The sequence below is a fragment of the Pelodiscus sinensis genome, chromosome 3, assembly GCF_052426305.1.
Source record: "Pelodiscus sinensis isolate ZL-2025 chromosome 3, ASM5242630v1, whole genome shotgun sequence".
NCBI classification, from domain to species: Eukaryota; Metazoa; Chordata; order Testudines; family Trionychidae; genus Pelodiscus; species Pelodiscus sinensis.
In genome coordinates, this window is record NC_143054.1 from 155683832 (window position 1) to 155709513 (window position 25682).

Below are 25682 nucleotides of genomic sequence, written 5' to 3' on the forward strand. Positions count from 1 at the left end.
CAGAGATAATATGTAGAGCAGCATTGAGCAATAATTTTAGATGGCGGGGGGAGGGGCACTCCAAGATTTTGGAAAATGGTATGGGGTCACTCTTTTCTGTGGAGGAGTTGCAGGATTTAGGGTGGAGGTTGGGTGCAGAATGGTGAATGGGGTAAGAGACTGGGGTGCAGGAGATAGTGAGGTCTGAGAGGGAGTTTGGATGAAAGAGGGGGTTGTGACTTGGATCAGGGAGAGGGTATGGGTGCAGGAGAGGGTTTTAGGAGGAGGTACAGGGTCTGGGAGGTAGTTGGGACCTGGGGCAGGGGTTGCAGAGGTTTTGGATGGTGGCCTGGGGGAGGGAGTTTGGTGCAGGAGGGGCAGTGGAGGCAGAGGCAGGCTTTGGCTGGGAGACGCTTAGCTCAGCGTCTCCCAGCCAGCAGCCCTGCAGCACCTCTATGGCAGAATGGGCTCTCCTGCCACTTGAAAATGCAGGCTGCACCTTCCATTGGTTCTTTGCTCCAGGAGGGGGAAGACTTGTCCTGGGCCAGAGCCAATCTCTCAGCTCCTATTGGCTGGTTGTTTCCAGCCAATAGGAGCTGAGAGATTGGCCTGGGGCCAGTTCCTATTGTCCAGTTGTTTCTGGCCAATAGGAGCTCAGGATTGCGCTGGGCGTTGGAGTAATCACACAAAGCCACCCCCTCTCTCTCCAGAGCAGAGAGGCACATGGAGCAGCCCTGTGCTTAAAACAGTGGCTGCAGAGTGCTTGAGGGTCTTGGCAGGGAGCGCACGGGCTGGATCCAATGGCTTGGTGGGATGGATGCAGCCTACGAGATGTATCTTGCCCACCCCTGATGTAGAGGAAGAAGAGACCAGGGATGGAGCCCTCTGAGATCCCCACACAGATGGAGGGGAGAGTGAGCAGGACCATCTCCAGATGACACTCTAAAGTAGAGAGTGCAAATAGAGTGCTTTTCCTGGATTTTGGCTGGGAAGATGTTAGATTTTTTTGAGCGCTAGAGCGCAGGGGTGCAGGATAATCTAGGGTAGAATTGTCTTGATAAAATTTCAGATGACTATTATAGACAGCATGTTCAATGAAATTCAAGATGAGAGGGAGATCCAGGAGGGAACAAGAGTTGGATTTTTTTAGGTTGGAAGAGACTGGAGTTTGGTTTACACTACACAATTAGATTATGGGAAGGTAGCTTACCTTGACCTAATTACATTAGTGAACGCAGTACAACCTCCTGGCAATGTAAGAGCCTTACTATGCTGACTCCACCACAAGGAGAAGTGCTGGGCTTATGTTGGCTTATCTCCATACAGACGCTATATTACTTACATCTGCTGTTGGCTATCATTCTTGTCAGTGTCATGACTCTGGGCTGGTACTGTGAAATTGACAAGCAAGCTGGGCTATTACGGGGGCAAGTGGGGCTCCCAGGCTCCCTGCCCCCAGTTGGGCTGCACGCCACCCTTCGCAGAGTCCGGCTGATCCCCCTGGCTCCCCACTCCCAGCCAAGCTGCTACCTGGTTTCTCACTCTCAGCAAGGCTGCTGCCCAGAAGCTTCCCGTTGCTGGCATTGGTGGGCGAAGAGCTTGGAGGAAACAGAGGGATCATCATGTGGACCTGAGAGCCTAGGTTCTCACACCTTCCCCCCCCCCCCCTCCACACACACACACACACACTGCCCCCTCTTACGTCATTGGACGTGTTCCTGATGAGGACATGCCTCACAAAGAGAAGAAGGGTAATGAAGATGTGAACCGCCACAGCAATTACTGCGGTGATTGTAAATCGACCTAACGTACATCACCATTCATTTCTAGTGTAGATGTACCTCAAATCATGCTTGAATTTTGATGGCAAGAAGACTTGGCAAGATGGAGGGATGAGTTTGAGGAAGGAGATTAGGAGACAAAATGAAATGGGGTAGGTAGGATAGGTGGAGAAGTTAGAGGAAGTGAAAAGATGATGGTCCTCTGCATCCGTGATTGGGAAAGGAGGAGAAAGTGGTAGGAGGGAAAGGGAAGGCGAGTAGGAAGAGCACACCAATCTTTGCATTTTTCTTTGGAAAAGTCAGCAACATTTTCTACAGCAAAGAGATAAGGGAGAGGAATGGAGGAAGGAACCACTCAGCAAATAGGTGACTGAGATTGTAGGAGCCAGTCAGGGTAGAGAAGTAGTAGGGTTGCTTGACTCGGTAAATGACATAATTGAAGAAGTGTGAAGGAAGTCAGCATTGTCACGAGATCCCTGTCAAAAGAAATTACAGTCACGTATTGATTATTTTGGTGTCTGAAATGTGTTTAGCACAGCATTCCAAGAAGTCTGTTTTCTTAGAGCTCAGTCCTGAGAGGTTCTGAATACTCTTGAGTCTCATTGAAATCTTGGGAGGTTTAGGGTGCTCAGCATTCTTCAGAATCAAGCCCCTGAGGAGTTTCCCTTCTGTTGCTTTTTTGCTTAGCAAGGCCCACTGCCACAGAGGTACATGATGGAGATGTTAAAAGAAGGTCTAAAGGTCAAACTTCAGATATTTACCAAGGCCTGTTTCCCTAGAAAACCCTTACTGTGCCCTGAGGAAGTTCAGGAAATCTTTTTGATCAATACAAATTATTCTGACATTCAGATTTGGTGTTGGGGGATTCTAGATTTATTATAGTGTTGCGAAATGGTTTGCTAACTACATGTAATGCACATGAATTATCTATTAACCTACGGTAAGTGTACAGTGGAAATCCTGGTGCAGAAATTATGTTGTCTGTAAGAATGTGCATTTTTTTATTCTTAATTCTTGTGCTCCAAATGTGAGAACTGTATATCTGATTTGTTTGCAGATGACTAACATGATTATTTTCTTGGGGAAGATCATGTCTCCCAGAAGTGTAATAGCTGCTGACCTATTTGAATGCAATTACCCTTTAACATTCTGTTTGACCAGTCATCCTTGGTATCCAAGTGTCAGCACTGGAAGTTAATAAACTTCCTGTAGCTCAGATCTTAGTTTATGGTCAGTTTTTACTCGTGCTATAAAAATCCACTCATTTTTATTGGTAGGGCAGAAGAAACTCTAATTTTTTATAAAATGAAATATGAAATTCATACTGAGAGAACTTCATAAACATATTTATTCTTCAGACATAAAGATGTGTCCAGAATGAAAAACTTGTAGTTCTGTAGGGAAAACATACTAATATAACATTAGTCTCTCCAGTTTTGATAAACTTGACTGAGTGATGGTATAGCTACACTGCAGTTAGACACCTGCACTTAGCCTGTGCCAGCTGGCTTCAACTGGCAGACTAAGGGACCACTTAATTGCTTGTGTAGATGTTTGGGCTTGGTCTGAACCCTGGGCTCTGGGACCCACCTAGATCCAATTAAACATCTACATCCAATTAAACAGCCCTTAGTCAAGCCATCTGGCACTGGCCAGCCCAGGTTTTTAATTGCAGTGTGGCCATACCCTGAGTTAGCATTTGTCTGACCTGAGGTATCCGTGCAGGCTTAGCACCTTATTTCTTTTTTCAGCAGTTGAACTATTTCAGAGCTTTGGGTAGATCCAATCTGAATGTGGTAGAGCCATGGCTCAATCAGAACTGCGCTGCCTGGACAGGAGAGCATGCTTTTTAAAAATTGACAGATTTCTGAGTCCAGCTATTCCATCTTCCATAAACAGAAACATTTTTTTAGCATTTTGTTGTAATGAGCTGTGATGCAACCAACTTTGCAAACACAGATTTGGAGTTAGAAATTTGAATTTTCAATATTTAAATGTGCAGAAGAAAACTCTGTGTCACATTATTAGCTAAGTAATGGAAAGGTCCCATAACATCTCCAAATCACTTTTCAGGGTTCCCCTCCTCACTCCCTCATGTGTTTCCAGGTCTTTAATTAGATGAAGGAAGATTTCAACTGAATTTCCAATGGTAATGACCTATAATCTTCGAAGAACCTACAAAACTATTTACAATTTATTTTGTACGCTCCCCATGGAGTTCTCTGTAGTAAAATGTGTACTATGTTTTGATCAGTCATCCTTGTACTTGATGCACGTTTCAAGAAGTTGGAAATATAGACCGCATATTCCTGAGTTGCACAGACTTTTTCATTTGAGCAGCTGTGAAGCTGCTGGTGTTTATGGAAGAGTACTTGGCTTTTTGTGATATGCTTTAGGATTGTTTTTACTACTTTCTGAACATCGGACGTTTAGGATGATTACACCTGAGAAGGTTTCATTTTTCAGTCTTTTTGTGTTTGGAGTAAATGGCGCAAAGACATTATTGAAGGCTACATATCTTAAACTTGACTATTAATATGGAAATTAAGAATCCATATATTTTGTGTTTTTTAAAAAATAATGTGGACTATTCCACATATTTCACTCCTTTGTACTGGCATACTTATGTATTTCTGCATGTGGGTTTCCTCTGAAGGTATGCCTACACTGCGCTATTTTTGCAGAAGAGGTTTTTGCGCAAAAAAACAGTGTAGACGGGGCCATTTTATGCAAAACCCCTTTTGAGCAAGAACCCTGTAAACCTCATTTTTTGAGGCAAAAGGGATCTTGCGCAAAAGGGGATTTTTTTGTGCAAAATGGCCCTGTCTACATTGCATATTTTTTTTTTTTTTTTTTTTTTTGCACAAAAGCCTCTTCTGCAAAAAGGATCGGAAGAGACTATGCAAATGAGAGCACGATAAATGCTAATGTGTGCTTCATTTGCATTTCCTCTTCTGCAAAAATAGTGTAGTGTAGACATAGCCTGAGTTAGTGGTCCCCAACCTTTTTTATACTGCAGACTGGCAAACTCATTCACAAACTTTCGGCAGACCAGTAACATTTTATTTGCATATCTGCATATTTGTTATACAGATAATGGATATGCAAATAAAATGCTATCGGTCTGCCAAAATGTGTACCCAAGAGCTGCCACAAACAGCCATCTTCAGCTGCAGCCACGTGCCAAGGGTATATCCTAGGCCTGGTCCCGAAGCAGCTGGCATGGGCGTGGCCTGGCAGCCAGCAGTTCACAGCCGGTCTGCGGACCAGCGGTTGGGAACCACTGCTCTTAGTGGTCTGGCAATTGATTACATGTTTTCTCTAGTTAGAGCAGTCAGGAAACCCAGATTCTAGTTCCTGCTCCAATGATTCTGAGTATTTGGTAGAAAGTGGAACAGCTCCAGCAGAAGAGAATGAAAGAGGCCCACCCCCCAATACACTATATCCCAGTGGTTATGGAACTCAAATGGGATCTAGAAGAAATGAGTTCAGTTCCTGCCCTACATTGAAGAGAACTTGAACCCATCTCCCACTTCATTGGTAAATGAGCTGGCCATTGGGCTATTGGGTGAAAAGGGGCAGCCCTGCCACCACCTGGTGCTGTGCGCGCATCATAACACACCCAGCAGCTCTATTTCACAGGTGAGAGAGACAGAAGAATGCAAAATCTATTGTATACAGCCAAGACCTAAGATACAACCAGATTTACTCCAGTCCCACAGACAGAGACAAACACCTACAGGATTCTATAGAGCATTCTTAAAACTAAAATACCCCCCCCTCCCCCCGAAATAAAAAAACAGATGGACAGAGCCAGACGAGTACCCAAATATCAGCTACTTCAAGATAGAGCTAGAAAAGAAAACAGGACACCACTTGTCGTTACCTACAGCCCCCAACTTAACCCCCTCCAGTGCATTATCAGGACTCTACAACCTATCCTAGCAAATGACCCCTCAATCTCACAGGCCTCCCCCATAGGCAATCCGCAAACCTCAAACAAATTCTTCCCAGTAATCACGCAGTGCCCCTTCATCATACTCATCCAGGAACTTACCCCTGCAATTAGCCCTGGTGCCAACTCTATCCACACATCTACAGAAGTGATATCATCACAGGACCAAACAACCACATCAGAGGCTCATATAACTGTACATGCACTGATGTGATCTATGCCATCAAATGTCAACAATGCGTCTCTGCCATGTATATTGGCCAAACTGGACAGTCCGTCTGAAAAAGAATTAATGGACACAAATCAGATACCTGATAAGGCAACACACACAAACCTGTTGGGGAACATTTTAACTTGCCTGGGTATTCAGTAATAGATCTCAAAGTCACTACAGGCAGTCCCCGGGTTACGTACAAGATAGGGACTGTAGGTTTGTTCTTAAGTTGAATCTGTATGTTAGTCGGAACTGGCGTCCAGATTCAGCCGCTGCTGAAACTGACCGCCAGTTCCGTCTTACATACAGAATCAACTTAAGAACCCCTGGAACTCTGCCTCGGGCTTCCTGTAGTCAGCGCTGGTCAGTTTCAGCAGCAGCTGACTTGGGGACGCCTGGGGCAGAGCAGCTGGGGTGCTGCTGGGTTGCTCCAGTAGCGCCGCTCCTCAGCGCTACTGGACCAACCCAGCAGCACCCCATCTGCTCTGCCCCAGGTGTCCTGATTCAGCCGCTGCTGAAACTGACCAGCAGCGGCTGAATCAGGACGCCTGGGGCAGAGCAGCTGGGGGACCAACCGGCAGCACCCCAGCTGCTCTGCCACAGGCGTCCGGAGAAAAGCCTAGTCTGCTTGGGGGGGGGGGGGGGGTACTAGCTGCGCCCCCACCCCAGCAGACCAGGAAGACGCGGGCGGCGGACCGAGACGCACCGCGGTCCTGCCGCCTGGGTCCTCCACGGCTTTGCTCCCCGTCTCCCTGGTCTGCTGGAGACCAGCAGACCAGGGAGACGGGGAGCAAAGCCTCTGAGGACGCCAGCAGCGGGACAGCCACGGGGCGTCTGGGCTGTCCCGCTGCCGGCTTCCCCGAGGCTTTGCAAAGCCGCGGGGGGGGGGGGAGAGCTCGGGCAGCGGGGCAGCCCAGGCGCGCCGGCTTCCCCAAGGCTTTGCAAAGCCCTCCGCAGACCAGGGAGACGCGGAGAAAGCCCCGGAGTACACGGGCGGCAGGACCGCGAGGTCCCACAGTCCGTGTCCTCCGGGGCGAGCCCCATTCGTAACTGCGGATCCAACATAAGTCGGATCCGCGTAAGTCGGGGACTGCCTGTATATTGTTTCAGGCCAATTTCACAAGCCAGCTCAACAGGGAAGCCTTAGAACTTAACTTCATTTACAAAGTTTGATTCCTTCAACAGAGGTATGAACAAAGACATTGGGTGGATGGTCTGCTACATTCCACATCCTAATGACATAAAAAAACAAACAATGGATACTTAAGAACACTTATTACCTTCTCTATCAGCTTCAGGTAGCATGGACACTCTAATTGACTATTCTTTTCCTTTTTTTCCCTTTTTGCCTTCTTCCCCCCCCCCCCCCCCCTTTGCTATTTAGAGTAAAATCTCCGCTATCTGGAACTTAAGTATCCAAAAAACTGTAGAAACCAGCAAATTTCTGACGCCGGGAAAAGCAAAAATAAATAAATAAACTATCCCTTTAAGTACTGGATTGCTCCTCAGAAGAGTGTAGCTACCTGGGGGAGAGGCGAATGACAGCCAACAGCAAGCATCTCAGCTTGCCCACGGCTCCTGGCACCCCTGGAATGCCAGTCCCCCCTCTCCTCTCCTGGCTCCCACCCCCCTTCACCAGGCCGCATCCCACCCACCCCCCACAGCTCATGGCCCCCCTAGCAGGCCACATCCAGGCCCCCGAACGGTTCCCATGCCCACTACCACCTTCTGTAGGCCCCGTACGGCTCCCGTCCCCCCTCCCTCAGATAACCTAAAAATTCTGGTTATCGGCACGTCCTAATCCCCGGGCATGCTGGATAACACAGGTTTTACTGTATTTGGAAACTGGACCTTTAATAACTCCATTCATCTGAAGAAGCAGGTTGTGCCCATGAAAAATCATGATACCATCTGTATGTTTTATTAGACTCTAAGGTGCTGCAAGACTATTAGTTTTTTAATTTTTTCTCGGAAGAATGCATCATTAGAAGATCCTGCCGGGGCATGAAGAATAAGGCAGTTTTGTGATTGACAACCACCTAATCTCAAGATGATTCTTACCAACAACCACAGGACATACCACACTAATACCAACCCTGGTACTTTCACTTGCAACAAACCCCGCTGCCAGCTTTGTCCACATATTCACTCTGCTGACACCATTATTGGGCCTAACCAAGTGAGTTACAAGATCAAGAATACATATTCCTGCGCCTCCAGAAATATAATCTATGCTATCATGTGCCAAAAGTGTCCGTCTGCTATGTACATTGGACAAACGTCTCAGACACTTCGCCAAAGAATCAATGCCCACAAAACAGACATTAGACAGGATCACAAAGAAAAAACAGTTGCTTGTCATTTCAACCAGAAAGGACACAGTCTCAATGACCTGCTAACCTGCATCCTACTTCAGAAGACATTCAAATCTGCATTTGAAAGGGAATCCTCTGAACTGGCATTCATGCTAAAATTCGACACTCTTCGCACCGGACTTAACAAAGACCCCGGCTATCTTACACATTACAAAGATAGCTTCCCCAATTATCACCTCTAATTCTATTAACTCACAGACATTTCCCCTTCCCCACCTCTAATATCATTAACTCACTGGCATTCACCTTCCTTCCCCCCCCCCCCCAAATCCCCCTTCTGTTCTGTAATGTGATTTGTCCTTTTCATGTGTGTTCATTTTTTTAAATTGTATCCTTTGGTATATATGGTTGTGACTATTTTCTTCCACTATTTGATCTGAGGAAGTGGGTCTGGCCCACGAAAGCTCATCATCTAATAAACCATCTTGTTAGTCTTTAAAGTGCTACATAGTCCTGTATTTTGTTTCAGCTACACCAGACTAACACGGCTACATCTCTATCAGAATTTTAACATGAATGACAGTTCAGAGGATTCCCTTTCAAGTGCAGATGTAAAAGGTCTTTGTAGCAGAATGCAGGTGGCTAAGTCATTGAGAGAGTGTCCTTTCTGGTTAAAATGGCAAGAAACTGTTTTCTCTTTGTGATCTTGTCTGATATCTGTTTTGTGGGCATTAATCCTTTGGCGAAGTGTCTGAGACGTTTGTCCAATGTACATAGCAGACGGACACTTTTGGCACATGGTCTGGCCCACGAAAGCTCATCATCTAATAAACCATCTTGTTAGTCTTTAAAGTGCTACATTGTCCTGCATTTTGCTTCAGCTACCCCAGACTAACACGGCTACATTTTTATCACTATTTTAATACAGTGTGACAGAACCATGCCAGTGAGCTACCATAGTCTGATGGAAGATAGATCTGCTGGGTGCTGGGTGAACAGTTTTCTTTTCCCTGAGTAACCAGGGAAGGGGCTACTGCAGTGCAATCAGGAAAGAACCTGGGTCCAATTAAAAGCTTGCCAGAAGCAGCAGGCTATTCAGAACATCTGCAGCCTGTTAAGGTACCAGGAGAATGGTCCTGGGAAGAGTTGGTTGGGGAAGTGGCTCAGGAAAAAGCTGCGACTCTGGTGGTAGAGGAATTATTACCTGCTGCCGCTGCCATTAGGATCTCTGGGCTGGAACCTGGCTGACAGGGTGAGCCCAGGCTCCCCCCCCAGCCCGACAACTACAAAGGTAACCCCAGAAGGGTATGTCTGAGACTAAAGGGGTTTGCCCCAGAAATCTATTTGACTGGCCTGTGATGAGGGTGGTTCTGTAGGCTGTGGCCCTTTCCTCTAGTAAAAGGCGAGAAGCTCTATGAAGGGCCACAGCGAGCCTCTAAGGCAAACACTATCTGCCTAGAAGTGCAGGACCCCTGAGGCAAGGCCAGAGCTCTGCCACAATAGACAATCTGTCTTTGTGGTTTTCTTGTCAATATTGCTGTTTTTTAGCTCCCTGTCTAAAAGCTCCTCAGAGATTGTAATGTTCTACAGTTAGCAGCTTCAGATTTGTTACCATATGGCCGGTCATTTCTGACAAATTTGTTTAATTCTATAATTGTTGTGAACAGTTGATACGTAATGTACAAAATCAAAATACCAAATCACAAACCAGAGCCTGTCTGACGTATTTGTAATGAAATAATGCCGGACCAGAGAGGTCCAACCTGTACTTCTGCAAATGTTACTTTCTTTAATAAGTCTTAAGAAACTTAAAGATGTGCACTGAGAAGAAAATGTTCAGGAAATTAATTGTGATTGTGTTTATTTTTAGATCGTGCTATTTACAGAATACAAAAGGGCAGTTTATTTTCTGAGGAGGGTTAGCAGTACTCCTCTGTAAGCAAAACCTTTCTTTGGGAAATTTCCCTCAGTCACAAGTCCCCAGAGGTGGCCAGGATTTACTGTGGTCTTTGCTCATGCACCTCACTTATGGATTTAGCTAGCTTTGGTCAAAGAGACAATATACAGCATGCATAGCTGCTGAGACAGTGAGACAGCGTGCCAAAACTGCAAGAGACTTTCTTGGATCTCAGAACAGTACGTCTGCGATATGTCTATCCTAAGCATAAGTCTAGAGAACATTCAAGCACAGGGAATACGTTTGGCAATAAAAGTACGTTCATTTTTCTGTGAAGGAAAGCTCAGGTGTTATCTGTAACGTGAGACAACATTTGAAAATCCTGACTTTAAAAAACAAAAAAATCTGGTTTCTTTAATTTGCCTTTGGATTTTTGAGCCTTGAGGGCATGCTCACTTCATTTTTGCAAGCTTTTCTCTGCCACCATGAGTGCTAGAATAATTCTTAAACTGAGATTTTTTGTGACATCTCTCAATTCCAGTAAGGAGAGGGGGGGATAGAATCACGAGACTTGTCATAATTGTCACTGTGTAGGCCTTTCAGATGTGACTTCAGTGTGGTCTTTTTCAGCTCTGGCATGTATGAACTGATTCCATTCATCTTTGTACTGTGTTGCCTCTGAAGCCTTATGATACTTCTCGGTCCAGTTTTTTCCCTAACACCATAAACATGAAGCTGCATGTGTGTACCCCCACATACGCACAATTATGTATGCAGACTGGGTAATTGATCGCACGTGCAGCTGGCCACTTAAACAAAGGCCAGAAATAGCAATAGGTCCTGCAAATATCCTTTGCTGTTTCAAGCCAATGGAAATGCAAAAGCTGTTACTATATAAGAGCCTACATATCTTTTTGCATGCCTTCTTATGAAACAAGTGCAGTTTTGTTGTGCAGTGAAGATAGGATATGGCTCTAGTTTTTTTTAACTCCAGCCAAATGTTACAATAAAAATGTAATAGTGCCATCAACAAAATGAGTTTGACGTCTAGTTCAGTGAATAATGTACAGGTTGGACCTCCCAAAACTGGGACTCCCTCATTCAGCAGCAGACCACAGGTGTTCCTGGACCAGGGAGTCCTGGCTGGGAGCCCTGGTGGCTCGGAGCCCTGCGGGGCTGGTGGGAACTGGCATTGGAGCCCCAGTTGCACAGCAAGGGGCCGTGTTAGCCTTAATAGCAGGGTTGGGGATGTGGCAGCCCTGATAGCAGGGCCAGGGCTGTAGACTGGTGGAGCCGGGGCTGGAATGGGGCAGCCCCAGCAGTGGGGCTGGAGCTGGAGACAGGGCAGTCTTGGCTGTCGTGGCTGGCAGTGGGGAGGGAAAGTGATCTGGGGAGCTGGTATCAGGGGACTCCCTCTGGTCCAGCAAATTCCCTAGTTCGGGACCAGCAAGGTCCAAACTGTAATTGTGTCTGGTGCTTGATTATAATATTGAAAACAGGCTATGCTGATGTTGAAATCTACTTACATTGCTTTACAGCTGCCATTCCCTGTATAAAGTAGCATGTCTGAAGCAGCTCTTCCCCTCAAACACACTGTAAATAAAACTGTTTTGTTTTCTTAACAGTTGTTTCGAGAAGTACGAATAATGAAGATATTGAATCATCCCAGTATAGGTAGGAATTGGATTTCTTTTTGTTGTGACTTTGATGTTATGTTCTTAGATGTTATGTTCTTATTTGTTTTATTCGAATATATTTTGTATATTTGTTTTTTATTTACCCAGTAAGTCTTTAAGATGGATGAACAGTATGCACTTAGGGCCAAATCCTGCTCTTGTCTTGTTTACTTCAGGGGGAGTACTTGCTCGAGTACGGCAAGCATAAATTTGGCTCACAGGAAAGCATAAATTTGGCTCATTGTTCAGAGAAAATGGCTAATGCATAGCAAGGCAGTGGTTTATGATAGCTAGTAGGGGATCTGGCTCGTACTCTCTGTTGCTCAGATGAGTTTAAAAAGCCTTCGAGCTAGCTAAGTGAGTTCTGCCACTTACGCTAAGGGTATGTCTAGACTACAGGCTTTTGTCGACAGAAGGTTTGTCGACAGGTACTGTCGACAAACCTTCTGTCGACAAAGAGTCTAGATTACATTCAGTTCTGTCGACAAAGCAAGCTGCTTTGTCGACATGGCAGTGTAGACGCAAAGGACAGTTTAGATGCAATAATGCCTTCTGTCGACAGAACTCTGTCGACAAAAGGCGTTATTCCTCGTAAAATGAGGTTTACCAGCGTCGACAAAACTGCTGAGTTCTGTCAACGTTATGGCGACCGAACTCAGCGGTAGTGTAGACGCAGGTTTAGTTTTGTCGACAAAAGTCCACTTTTGTCGACACAACCCTGTAGTCTAGACACACCCTACGAAACTAGGATATAGGCCCAAGAAATCTGCCGATTGCTACCTTCAGAGAAACCAAGTTACAAAGTATGTAATTTTCCTTCTCTGCTTCAGTTGCCCCCACCTTCAGAGCCCTACTTTGTGATGACAATTCTTCTGGCTGAGGAGGGCTGGACAGTCTTGTTCCAGAGACAGTTAATGTTCCTGAATCGGCCAGAGGGCTTGTTACATACAAGGTATATAAGTTACTACATAATAGGTGTTCCCTCTACTCTGTTCTTAGAATTGTGTGTGCTGCATTTCCAGTATTCTAAGATCTTACAGATCACCCTCTGTCCCTCCCGTAACAATGGTAGTTTTGTTCTATAATATTCTGACCGAGGAGCCCTTCAGATTGTAACAATTAGAATATCTGGTCAGTTTGACACCTAAACTTTGCCTTTTTAAGTTGATGAAAAACTCGACAATTTCTCTAACCCTGAGTTGTAATAGAGAAGTAATTTACTTGGTTTTTTTATATATATTTTTATAAGAATTCCCGTGTAGAACTAAAACCACTAATTTTAGCATTAATTTTATTTTTGGATTGTTTGTGAAATGCTTCTGAGAAAATTATAGAAGATTTTATATATATCCATGATATTCTTGCAATGCAATCCTTTTTTTCCGCCTCAAAACTGTCTAAGTTTTCTAACGAAAAGAATATAAATCTTTGTTCTGGATTGATGGCGTCAGTGGTTAATAAGCTTTATTAATTTAAAGAATAAGTGTTTGGGCTGTGTTTTTTAAAAATTAATTAATTTTTGCTGCTTGCTGCAATCTTTCATTCCTTTTTCTTCCAGTAAAATTATTTGAAGTTATTGAAACAGAAAAGACACTGTATTTGGTAATGGAATATGCCAGTGGGGGTAAGTAGTTTTTGAACTCTCGTTCTGTGGGTAAACTAAAAAGGGACCAAAAATCTTCATGCACAGATGCACAGCTGAAACTAACCTTGACATGTGGGGAGGTATTATGTCTTGTTTATTGCACGTTGGGTATCTTCCTCCTGGAGTCCCTCCTGAGTCTCTAACCAGAACTTTTAAGGTACAGTTGTGCTGTCATTTAACAGTATGATGCACATTACAGATGTTTGTGTAATTGCTGATTTTTATAAAATACCAGAAGATAATATGACTTGAATTCTAGCAGAAGCTCAGTCCTTATTTGTCTGCCATTCTGATACTTACATCAGCAATGGGGAGAGCATCTGCCTTTCATCTTGAACGTATGTGTCAGAGCAATGCAACAGAGGCAAGAAGGTCTAGAATTTGGGGGATGAGAACTGGCCAGGCAGATTAAAAAGAAAGCCAGATGGATTGTGGAAACATATTTGGGAAGCTGCCTTCCATCTAGATGAGAAATGTTGTCTGGAAAGGGAGTAGAGCTACCACCAACTGGAGATGGCCGTTTGTCATATACGGGGGAGAAAGAGGGACTAATAACAACGAGAATCTAAGAGCCATTTGGTGAAGAGCTTTTTGGTCTTAAACATCTCCCAAAACTGATGTGAAGTCGTGCAGTACAAATCTGATGCCAAGTTTTATATCTAGAATCGTATGCCTTTTACATAATTATTTTTTGTTAGTATAGCTGCACTTTTAAATTCTTCTTTCATTTAATGCCCATTATAATAGATTAATTTTTATTAATTGAAGTCTTACTAGGAAGGAACCCGTTCTCGTAAGTCTACAGTAACTGTTGAAAACAAATATGAGCAGTGAAAACAAATATGAGCAGTAAAAAGGAATCTTTCCTGACTGCTTCCCTCCCTCTCCTCAAGACTGTGGGCATATTTGAAATAGTTTTAATATACAGACTAACTAGTTGTCTAAAGCCTGCAGGCAGTGTTTTTCCTCCATAGCCCAGTTGCATGGGTGGATTTTTACATATGGATATATTGAGTTTTTATATAGAGGGGGCCAGATCCTCTCTTGAAGCTGATGGAGCTACAACTGTTAATATTAGCTGAGGATATGGCCCAAATTCATAGTATGTGTTTGTTTCTTCTTGATGATCTGGTGTAAATAATATCTGAGCAATATAACTTCTGCTTTGTTTTTTTTCTGGTTCAGGAGAGGTGTTTGACTACTTAGTTGCACATGGAAGAATGAAAGAAAAAGAGGCACGTGCAAAATTTAGGCAGGTATGAAATTTTCTGTTTTATAGTATCTTAAGTGAACTTCAGCTCAAATATTAGCACATTTTTAAAGTAAAAGTTCATAGTTATAATGATATGTATTAAAGCTAGAATGGAAAAATCCCTCGAGGGGAAAAAAATACTTCGTTCCTGAGCATACTTTAAAAATAGTAACAGAATGTTTAAGTTCTTGTTAATAGATATTCATGAGAAACCAAATTTCTTCCACTATGACTCACTTCAGATTTTATTAACTCTTTGAGTATCCTGCAATAACTTTTCTTCAAAGAGGTTCTTATATGACTATATAAGCATTTAGTTTACTCATTTATAATATATTGTGTATTTTATTAGGGGTTCACTTTAAAGTATTATAACACCTTTACTTCATTTCTGAATGCTTCACGCATGATTACTGCTGAGAGGATTAGTGGAGGGTTATACTTGTGCACTTATCAGCTTATATCTAAATAAACAAAATTATAAAACTTGCTGTTTCGTTTTTTTCAGAATTAAGATGCAAAATAACCATATAAAAGAACTAACAAATTAACTTATTAGCTGAAGTCTCCTCATATAAATTTTTCATTTCATTATAGCTTCTGTAATAGAGAAAATTAAACTTAGTTATGTTTTAGACTTATTTTTATTACATGTTCACAGTTTCCTCTAAAATTCTCCAGTTGAGCTAAAAGTATATCCTTTTGTCTTCCTAGAAGAGAGATTTTTGGGAAACTGAGCAAAGCCCATTCAGTCATTGAGAGTATATGAGGAGAGGCAAAAAGAGAATTTCTATATTTCTTAAAATTTTAAAAATATATATTATACAGTATTAGCAAATGCTGTTTGAATAAGTATATACAGATTTTTCTGTACAAAATCTTTTGTCCTGAAGTTTTGGATGCTTAACCTAGAATAAATAACATAAAAGTACCTTTTACATTTTGTGTGTGTCTTTTGGGTTAAAAGATTAACATCAACAAATTAGTCATGTATAATGTAGTACGTGAATAGAATAGAATAAAAAAGTTATGGCATATCATTCACTAAAATGAAAACATAATGGACAAGTTTATAAATGTATATTCTTTGAGTAATTGTTGAAAGGTATTCCATTTAGAGTGTTTGTGTGCATTCAGCACTAAAGATTTGGAACATTTTAAACTAGCAGTATTGTTGGTTTGTGCTTACTGTCCAGAGCCCTTGATGCAACCTCTTGGCTGTGTGTATAAAATGGCCACTGTGGGCCAAACACCTCAGTAACTCCTCGCTGTGGCCTAAGATGAGATGAAATGACTATCACTGTCCATTTCTTCTATGAGTTTATGGGTTGTGTATGATTTGCATAGAATTAGCTAGCAAATACGTATAATTTATTCATTATTCTTAGAGATTTCATTTGGATAACTTTGTTCTTAATTTTTTAGTTGCCTAGTACTGGATTCTCAGTCTTCATTGCTAAGACAAAATCTCTGTTTCAAATACTGCCCTTTATATGATATTGGCATCCTACTAGCAAATGTTCCTTTTGCTAAGGGGAAGGGCATATACCTTGCAAATGCTCAATTTGCTGTTTGTTTCAAAGTGGATACAAAAGTTCAGAGAGACAACGCTGAAAATGTTGTTTTCCTCTCAATGATTGAGGCCAGCTTCATATTTGGGCTCCCAGGATCTTTCTCTTTGTGAGTAGACATACTTCTCTGCTAAAAAGAGCAGTGGGTATTCCTGAGTATTAAAAGCTCTGTCTCTCCTAATTCTTTGTCAAAGGTAGGAGTTCCAAAAAAACATCCGAGTGGGTGGAAGACACTCTTATATTTTTTATAATGAGCTGCATGAGGGCGCTGGAGCACAGGCTCAGGCCAATAAGCATTGCTAGTCAAAAACCAACAAACAAAAAAAAACCCCTGATCTCTGGCACAAACACTGAAGAGAATTTCAGTTATTGTAGGGATTCTTACACTCCCTATATGTTAAAATACTAAATTCTCCACTAACTTATGTAAGCAGGCAAAATTAAGTATAAGATGTTAAAAAAGCAACCTTAATTATAATAGGGATTCAAATTCTTATTGAAAATGTTGGTGTTTCAGATTGTATCTGCTGTGCAATACTGTCATCAAAAGTGTATTGTTCATCGTGATCTCAAGGTAGGTTGCTGCTTTTTTAAATTTTTACTTAACTACTTGATGGTATTAGAGCAGGTTCACCTAACTCTTTCCATGTAGCTGCCGATGCTGCAGCATGAGTGCTTCAAAGACACAAATGAAATTAACTTTACAACACACCTCAGAAAGGGATAATACTGTTGTCTTCATTTCATATTTGGGGAATCAAGATGTATAGAAATTAAATGGCTTGCCCACCATGACAAGGAAGCCTGTGAGACAGATAGGATGGAAAAAAAGGCTCTCTAGAGCTAATGTTGACCTTTACCTCAGGACCAAAAATTTAAAACCTTACAAGTAAGGATATGATTCTGTCATGGAGAATTTGTTTGGGACCTCTATGACTTCCCAAGGCTACTCCAGCTATTTCCTGGGTCACCGATGCTGCAGCTGGCTAGAGCTGGGTCAGCCGTTGCTGCAGGAGCAGTGGTGTAACTAGAGAAGCTGCAAATCCCAGCAGCACTCTGTTTGTCATCCCCTCCCCATCCCTAGGTATTTTTAATAAGTCAGGGATAGTTTGCAGGCTTCTGCAAATTTTTGTGTTTTGCCTGTAGCCTCTTCCTGACTTTTACCAAAAAATAATCATGACAGCATCGTAACCTTACTAATGATATAAAAATATCTGTAAATTGAAGCTGAAAAAGCTCATTTTTATGCATAGTTATTATACTCATGAATACTTCAATTATCGTGGTTTCAAGGTTAAGAAAATTTATAGTAAAATGGTTAAACTAATCACATGGTTAAAACCCCACATTTCTTACCAATTTTAATCCTGTTTTTCTCCGCTCTACAAATATTTGTGGTGCATGGAAGCCGGCAGTGTCTGAAAGCTTTCGTTCACTGTGCGGGCTTTATTGCTCTTTGTAAATAGTTATTGTCAGCGAAGAGAGTTAGCTTAGCGATTTGGCTATTGTTTCCTCTTATTCTCCTTGTTTATTTTCTGTACTTTTTGTAGGGAACTTCTGTCTCTCAGGATCTACCTAGCACAGTATCTTGCTTGATGTGATGGAGCCAGAATTGCCCTTCTAATGAGGCAGTAATGCCCCTTAACTTTGGTCACACCAAATGTGTTTTGTGTTTGGGGAGGGCATGTTGTTGACATTTGTAAATCATTCTCCATGGAGGATGCAGAAAGTTAGTGATGCACGTTCTTGATGGAAAAATCCATTTTCCCTCTTAAGACCTCAGGGTCTCTGGTGCAGAAAATCCTGATCAGTTGTCATCAGAAAGTGCTCCTGTGCTGTCTCTTCTTCCTCAGCCTGTTCCTTTGATGTGGACAGTCTCACTTCTCAGCTGGTAATACCTCTAATGGCAAAGAAGCATTGTGATGTTAAAGGGAGACATCTAGTTCTCCCTGCCAATGGAAGCTGCAGGAAGCAGTGGCCCAGCCCATTGGCTGAGAACGGTATACCACAGCCTCTGAGAGCTGTGAGCAGTAGTGTCTGTAGCTGCTCAGGAAAACAAAACATCTTATGGCCAATAAGCTGCTTACTCTTACAAGCTGCGATCCAAAGTTTGAAAACCCCTGACTTAGGGTCATGGTCAATGATTTACACCTTTGAAAATAAATCCAAGGTTTTCTGCTATTACTTTATCTCCAGAAGACCTAGGGATCCTAATCCTGGTGTTCTCCATCATGGGCCCCCTGCTCCTTGTGCTTACTAGCACCTTTGGTACTACAGTGTACAGGACGTGGGCTTTTCAGTCTACAAGTGGAGCAGCATTTGCATCACAGTTAGATCTAAAGCTGTCATTCCTGCTGTCACAGAAAGTAGCACCCAAAACTGTTCCATAACCTTCATTTAATGATGAGCATCTGGATCATGACCATGATGTGGAGCTTTGGTCTGAGGATCTTAATGTACCCTCCCCTGGTACTTCTCGTGCTTCTGTCATAATCATCCTCAAACTTGATGGCTACAAGTTCTTCCAAGAACTGCTCAGAACAGAGACAAACATGCTGCAGGTACTGGGAGAGGTGATCCAGGAATAGTTATCACAAGCTCTTGGACATCCTGCACACCAGTATGCTAAGTTGTCTTGAAGAAGGCCTTTTGGATCCTGCAAAACTGCTCTGGCAAACACCAGCCTTGGGAGTTTTTACATGAAAATGTGCAGAGCATTGGTACCAGATCCTGCCTTCTGGATTTAAGATGCTTTACTCATATTCTATGCTGGGGTCCTTGTGGTAGCTGCAGTCTGCTGAAAGTGGATGACACTATGGTCCTTTGAAAAGTTATCCCCTGTAACAGGGTGCCCGGAAAATTAATCTTTGCAGATACAAAAACTTTTCTCCTGAATGCTTGCAGATGAGACTCACCAGCTATCAGTTGCTGTTGGCAAATGACATTTTGATTTATGAGAACATTCCCTGGCAAGATTCTGCATGATTGCAGAGAGGAATTTAAATAACTGTTTAGTAAAGGACAGCATGTAGCACACACTTGCCTCCAAGCAGAGCTTGGTGTTACAGGTATGGCAGGTAGGTTTATGACAACTTCAACTGACACAAGACCATTATCTCAGCTATAAGTGTCTGGCATTCCTAGGGAGGTACAGGTTACCAGAGAAGATGTGCCTTTTGAAGGATATGAGTTGAATACAAAGACCAATGGGGTCTTCATCCTTGAAAATATTCTCATGCAAATCTAAGATCTTTGGGAACTTATATGTGCAATGTAACTTGAATGCAGGGGTGGCAACCTAAGGCCTCCTTCTCAGTCGGGGCCACATCAGTGAGGATTTGGTTTTTTGTTTGCTTTGTTGTTTCTCACTTGTGTGCAGCCCCCGCTTGCCTGGATATGGCCCCTGAGGCTCAGAGCTCCCCACTGTCCCTATCCCCCATGAGGCTGGAGCTTAGGTCCCCCTAGCCTCTGGTGTGCTAGGGAAATGGTGGGAGTGTCTTTCTTCTTCTCAGTCGGGGACCATGTCGGTGAGAATTTGGTTTTTTTTTTTTGCTTTGCTGTTTCTCACTTGTGTGCAGCCCCCAACTGATTTTTCTGGTGCTTAGTGGCTCCTGACCCAAAAAAGGTTCCCAGCCCTCCTTTAATGGCTCTCCACCTCCCATGCCTACAGAAAGTGCTCACCAGTTGTCTTAGGAGAAAACCTGCAAGAAATCGCAAATCATCTGTGAAGGAATTAACATTGAAGAAATATTTGTCAATTGGGATTGACAGTCTACAGTTCTGTTTGTAATGTCAATTGCTAAACAAGAAATATCAAAACTTCTGCTTGAGAGAGAGATCTTAAAGGGTCTCTAAGCATCTGATCTCTCTCTAATGTCACTCCTTGTCTTCTGCTACTCTTACACCTGTTTTTGTTGTGATTGATATATGCTGTCCTTCTACTAAGCCAAAAACTACAGTTTATCAACAAGTGTATTGTTTTATTGTAGTTTCCTGAAGTATTTCTGGACATATTTTCTCTGCCTCTAACTGCTACATAAAGTATGTTATTGCTATGCATAGCAGAATTAAACAAAGTAAAGCAAATACCAACATATTAGCTATTTATTAGGAGTACCTGATTCTTGTGAAACATTAAATCTGAGAAATGAAAAACAGACTATTCTATAATAACCATTTATTACAAAACATGTCCCTTGGAATGCATACAGCTACTGTATGAGTAGAGTTTACTAAATTCATGGATTGTTTTGGAAATTTTCATGGTCATAGCTTTTTAAAAATCTTGCATTTTGTGGTTTCAGATCTTTAAATCTTAAGTTTCATGGTGGTATCACAAAGCATGAAAATGTATTTTAAAATATAAACACTTTAAAGTAAGTATTTCTCAAAATGGGAGAGGTCACAAGGCTATTTTGTGGCAGTTCAGAGCTGGGCAGACAGAGCGCAAGAGCTGCTGGCTAGGCACACAGCTCTGACATCAGCACTGCTGCCAGCAGCGGTGCACAAGTAAGAGTGGCAAGGTACAGTAGTGGCACCCTTATTTCTGCACTGCTGCTGGCCTTAGAGCTGGGCAGCCAGAGAAATGGCTGCTAGATGACTACTGAGCACTGAAGGCAGTGCAGATAAGACTGTGGCAGTACCACAACCCCCCTCTAATAGACAGATTTCATGATCTTTGGTGTATTTTTCATGGATATGAATTTGGTAGGTCCCTAAGTCTGAGAAAATCAGCCACACAATTCAGATCTGTGTTAAAGGATGATTTTTCTCTTCCTTCTCTTGGGGGTAATATTGGAGTACAGTTTATCATTAATCTGTTGTTTGAATGTGAGTGTTTCTGAAACTTGACTCCTATTGTAAATTGTACTGTACTTCCGTGATATGGAAAATAAAACTTTACAGGCCCGAGAAAAAAAACACATCCCGTGATGTTCCCTACTCTCCAGTTATTCCTATATTTATCAAGAGCTGCTAAAGGGTGTTAAAAAAGAGAAGCTTCGAGCTAGGTAATAAATCTATGGCATATCATCTCAACATGTGTTAACATTAGGGTTGTTTACATGTAATCATTTACACAATTAACTGATAAGCATGGGCTCATTGGTTAATCTTAATGACTACATGCATTCCCCTCCCTTAAAAACTAGCTCCTTGAGAGCACCGCCCCCTGCATGTAAACATGTAACTACTGAAAAATTCACCAGTTACACGTTTGCAAAAATATATTTTACTGTTGTCCCTAGTTAACATGAAAAGCCAGGATAGCAGTATGCTACAGTACAAGGCCACAGTGTATTTGTTATTGGTTTCAAGTGTGTCTCTTGCTTGTGCAAAAACAAACAAAAACCCCTAAAAAGAATCAGCAGTAAAGAATTAACCAGCAGAGAGAGAGGAGTTTGTTATAACTTGAAGATATTCCCTTTCTAAAATATCGTATCCTGAGGTGAACAAACTCAGAGACCAAAGGCTTATCTTTTTATCATAGAATACTAGGACTGGAAGGGACCTCGAGAGGTTATCGAGGGATATTTTTATAGTGAAGGATATGTTGGTTACAGTTAACAGAAAGCATCCTCAAATTATAATGATATTATTTAAATTGTCCAGGTATAAGGCTACAGAAGTGGTCTATCAAACTGTTCAAAGATAACTTTTGAAAAATTAAAACATAACCAAGAATTTCTTCTCTTCTTGTTGATTTTTCTCCCTCACTTCCCCTTTTCTTCAATCCACCTAATTACTTCCTACAGATTTGCAAGGGTTCCCTTTTTAAATGATTTTCAAACAGAATTGGAAAAGAGAGTGAGGGATTCTTCAGTGTGACTAACGTGTAAAGGCAAATAGACACTGATTGTGTGCCTAGAACAGGAGTGGTCAAAAACCTCTCAGTGGGCCAGATCCAGCCCTCCTCAGTCTTTGATCCTGCCTGCGTGGCAGTTCCTGGCATTACCTGGAGGCTGCAGATGCGCGAGCCCTTTTAACTGCTTCTATTCAAAGGTCTTGAGGCTGCCAGGCAAAAGGTTAGCAGTGGGGCCAGGAGCTGTGAGCCCTGTTACGTGAATTCTAAGCCTCCACCCCAGACAACTCCGGGAGGAGGCTAGCCTCCAGCACCCTTCCTTCTGCTCCAGGTCCCTTCCATTGGCCAGTCAGGAGGCAGGGACCACAGGCCAAGTAAATCTCCGGGTAGGGTAGCTCTCAACCCTGTCCCTTCTGCTCAAGGCCCTACTCCTTCCACCTGAAGCCCCACCCCTTCCGGGTCAGTCCACAACCGCTTCCGGAATTTGAAGTGGCCTCCCTTCAAAAATTATTGCCCTCCCATGGCCTAGAGCCTTGCTGGGCTCTAATTGGAAGGATAATGAAGAAGCCAAATCTAGTTTCATTTTGACTTTAAAAAAAATGCATGGGTTTCAATGCAAGTGATAATGAGGTAATTGAGAACAGAGTCAAAGGGATGGGATTAACATGATGACAAAACAATAATCGGTTTACCTTTTAGCAGTATTTTAGCCATATTTTCTTGTTTTATATGTCTTTTTTTTTTTCATCTGGAACGGGAGAAAAGCTTATTGTGTTATTGTTGACATACAAACTCAATTGGGAGTACAGCTAGTAAAAGGATTCTATCCAATCAGAGCATCTTGCATAATCACAGTACAATTATTGAAGATGTACTATTCAGCAATTATGCAAGTTTTCCTGTCTGCTTATGGCTATTGGAGGAATTTTCACATTGTGCAGATATTAAGAAATAATTATACAGTAATTACGCAAATCACATTTCCAGAATGGATTAGATTACTGGGAACTATACAACTGTCAGAAATTAGTGCTGTTTCCGTTAACTGAAGAGTGACCCTGCATTGTGCCTAAGACATTGCATTTCACTAAAAATTTGTTAGCATTTTTGCAGCTCACTGCACCATAGACTTGAACTGTTACAAAATAGTTTATCTGCATCTACTATACGTATATTCCATAAACATGCATGTAGGATTGCTTTGTGAGAAACTAGAGATGTGCTAAATATATTTATCAGACATATCATGAATGTGCCTAACCTATGTGCTCTAATGAGCCCAGGCCTTATTCTAACCTTCCAAATCCCTGAGTTGATTTAAATTGCCAGGTTTTTATTCAGCCTTCCAGAGAAGTATTTCTTCCTCCACTCAACTGTGATGCTTCTTTCAGAATTGCACCTGTATGTGACCTGATCTGGTAGGATTCAGAGCTGGGATAGGAACAACTGCTGTAGACGTTAAAATGTGATCCCCTTAAAGTTCTTGAGCTGCTCCAGGGCTAGACTTGAGAATCTTATACCCTTTGGAAATGGGAGATTCTTGGCTTTCCTGTGGGACATAGCACTTACTTCAGGTTCCATAAAGTCACGAGATATTGGAGGTTTTCTGCTTTGGAACAAAATACAGGACTATGTAGCATTTTAAAGACTAACAAGATGATTTATTAGATGATGAGCTTTCGTGGGCCAGACCCACTTCCTCAAATCTGAGCAAGTGGGTCTGACCCATGAAAGCTCATCACCTAATAAACCATCTTGTTAGTCTTTAAAGTGCTACATAGTCCTGTATTTTGTTTCAGCTACGCCAGACTAACACGGCTACATTTCTATCACTATTCTGCTTTGGGTTATTTGTAGAGGTGTCTTGGTATCAATTTTGAATTTCTCTGCCTCTGAGACTTACCCAGTTGTACTCATTGTAACTGTGGCTCCTGGTTTTCCAGTGAAAGGGTTATGAGTGAAAGTCAAAATAAAACTGCTTAGGAACCTTTTACAGGTGCTTAAAAGTTTTCTCCTTAACACATGGCATATCCAAAAGATGAAGGAGTGCTGTGTTATAAAGATTTTCTATAACACTTGGTTGAATTGACTTGTGTATATCACTTGTGAGTTCACTGCTCCTGAATAATGAAATTGTAAGTGTTTCTGCGATTTTCCTGGCTGCTGCTATTAAATTAAAGCATGCTGAGTAATAATGGAGGAGGGGAAGCTTAGGGAAAACATAGTGAAATAAAGTAGAGTATCTATTGTCCATGAAGTATTTATTGTCCAAGCAGACAGTTGTGTTTTAAAGTCCTAAATAAGGGACAGAAAAAACCAAGTTTTTAAAATTTCACATGGATATTTTTATTTAAAATAAATTTAATTTAAATTATCTGTTTTAAAAATTAAAATGGGAATCTTTATTAAGGCCTAAACTTACTTTAACTAAATTTAAATAATTAAGCACTTCATATATGTTGCTGAAGTTTTAAAAGAAAGTCAAAACACTGAACTGGTGGAAGTCACTATTTAGGCTCCCGCAACAATTTGTTGGAATGCCTAATCAACTTTTGACAGCAGTAACCTTTTTTTCAGGTGCAAAGAATGTTTTCTTTATTTCGTTTTTTCAACTAATATAATTTAAAGAATAGCCTGACTGAGAGTTGGAAAAACAAGGAGCACTTGGGGTTTTTTTCCTTCCAGTTTCTAAATAAAAATGAGGTGTGAGGATGAGATCTTGGGGAAAACAAAATCTTTCAAGACACAGTGACCAGAAACAGTCCGCTCCATGTACTAACTAAAGATACTTCCTTTGTCTAATTAACCAGTTAATTTTGCATACAAAACTTGTTTAGAGTACCAATTTTTCGTAAGTATATGGAACATTGAAGGTAGTTCTGTTTAACTGATACCTTTTTTTAGTGTTTTCATGCAGTTAAATAAATTCCAGTTTGCATTCAAATGCATCTTGACATAAATCACTAACAAAAATGAATCATCTAGTAATTAATAACAAGTGATGCAAACTTATATGTTGATCTTCTTTCCGGTGTATAAATTCACTGTTTTCTAACAAAAATATGTAAAGAATTAAGAATAAATATGTTAAACTACATAACTGCTTAAATAAATGCATATAGCTGTAGTGTATCATCCTAGTTAGCAAAATGTACCAGATTTAGTGTAAAATCTATATAATTGCACATGAACATGCTTTTGTAACCAGTTAGAATAAACCCCTTTTCTTCGCACAGCTACCTATACACATGGCAACATTCATAGGACTCAATTTATTTCCTTTGGAAACAAACTAATTTAGGGATGTAATAGTGTAGTCAATTAACCAATTAACTGATAAGCAAAAGCTTATAGGTTAATGCTATAGATTACATGCATTCACACCCTCTCCCCAGTCAGTACATTTTTTAGCAGGCTGGCCAGCAGCCCAGCTCCGTTCTGGCTTGCACTGGGTCTGGGACCTACCCCTGCTGCGGCTCTGCATCTAAAGTGTATTAGGAACCAGGCGGGCAGGCAGCCCAGCTTGGTTGTGGCTAGTGCCAAGTCTTGGAGCTCAGGTCCCCTTCCCCTTGGACAGGGGTTACTGCTCTCCCTCGC

The 25682-nt window shown here is 41.9% G+C and overlaps 1 protein-coding gene across 8 annotated transcripts in view; it reads left to right on the plus strand.

The window, feature by feature from the left end:
• The window catches only part of MARK1 (microtubule affinity regulating kinase 1), a 112510-nt gene that overhangs the window by 56565 nt on the left and 30263 nt on the right, over positions 1 to 25682 (plus strand). For 7 of the 8 annotated variants that reach the window (XM_075925224.2, XM_075925225.2, XM_075925220.2 and 4 more), the window contains exons 4-7: positions 11767 to 11815; positions 13376 to 13441; positions 14648 to 14718; positions 16803 to 16859. In XM_075925224.2, the coding sequence (XP_075781339.1) occupies positions 11767 to 11815; positions 13376 to 13441; positions 14648 to 14718; positions 16803 to 16859 (243 nt within the window). Of the gene's footprint in view, positions 1 to 11766; positions 11816 to 12384; positions 12770 to 13375; positions 13442 to 14647; positions 14719 to 16802; positions 16860 to 25682 lie in introns of those variants that run through there. The other variant, XM_075925226.2, reaches the window with a different exon arrangement.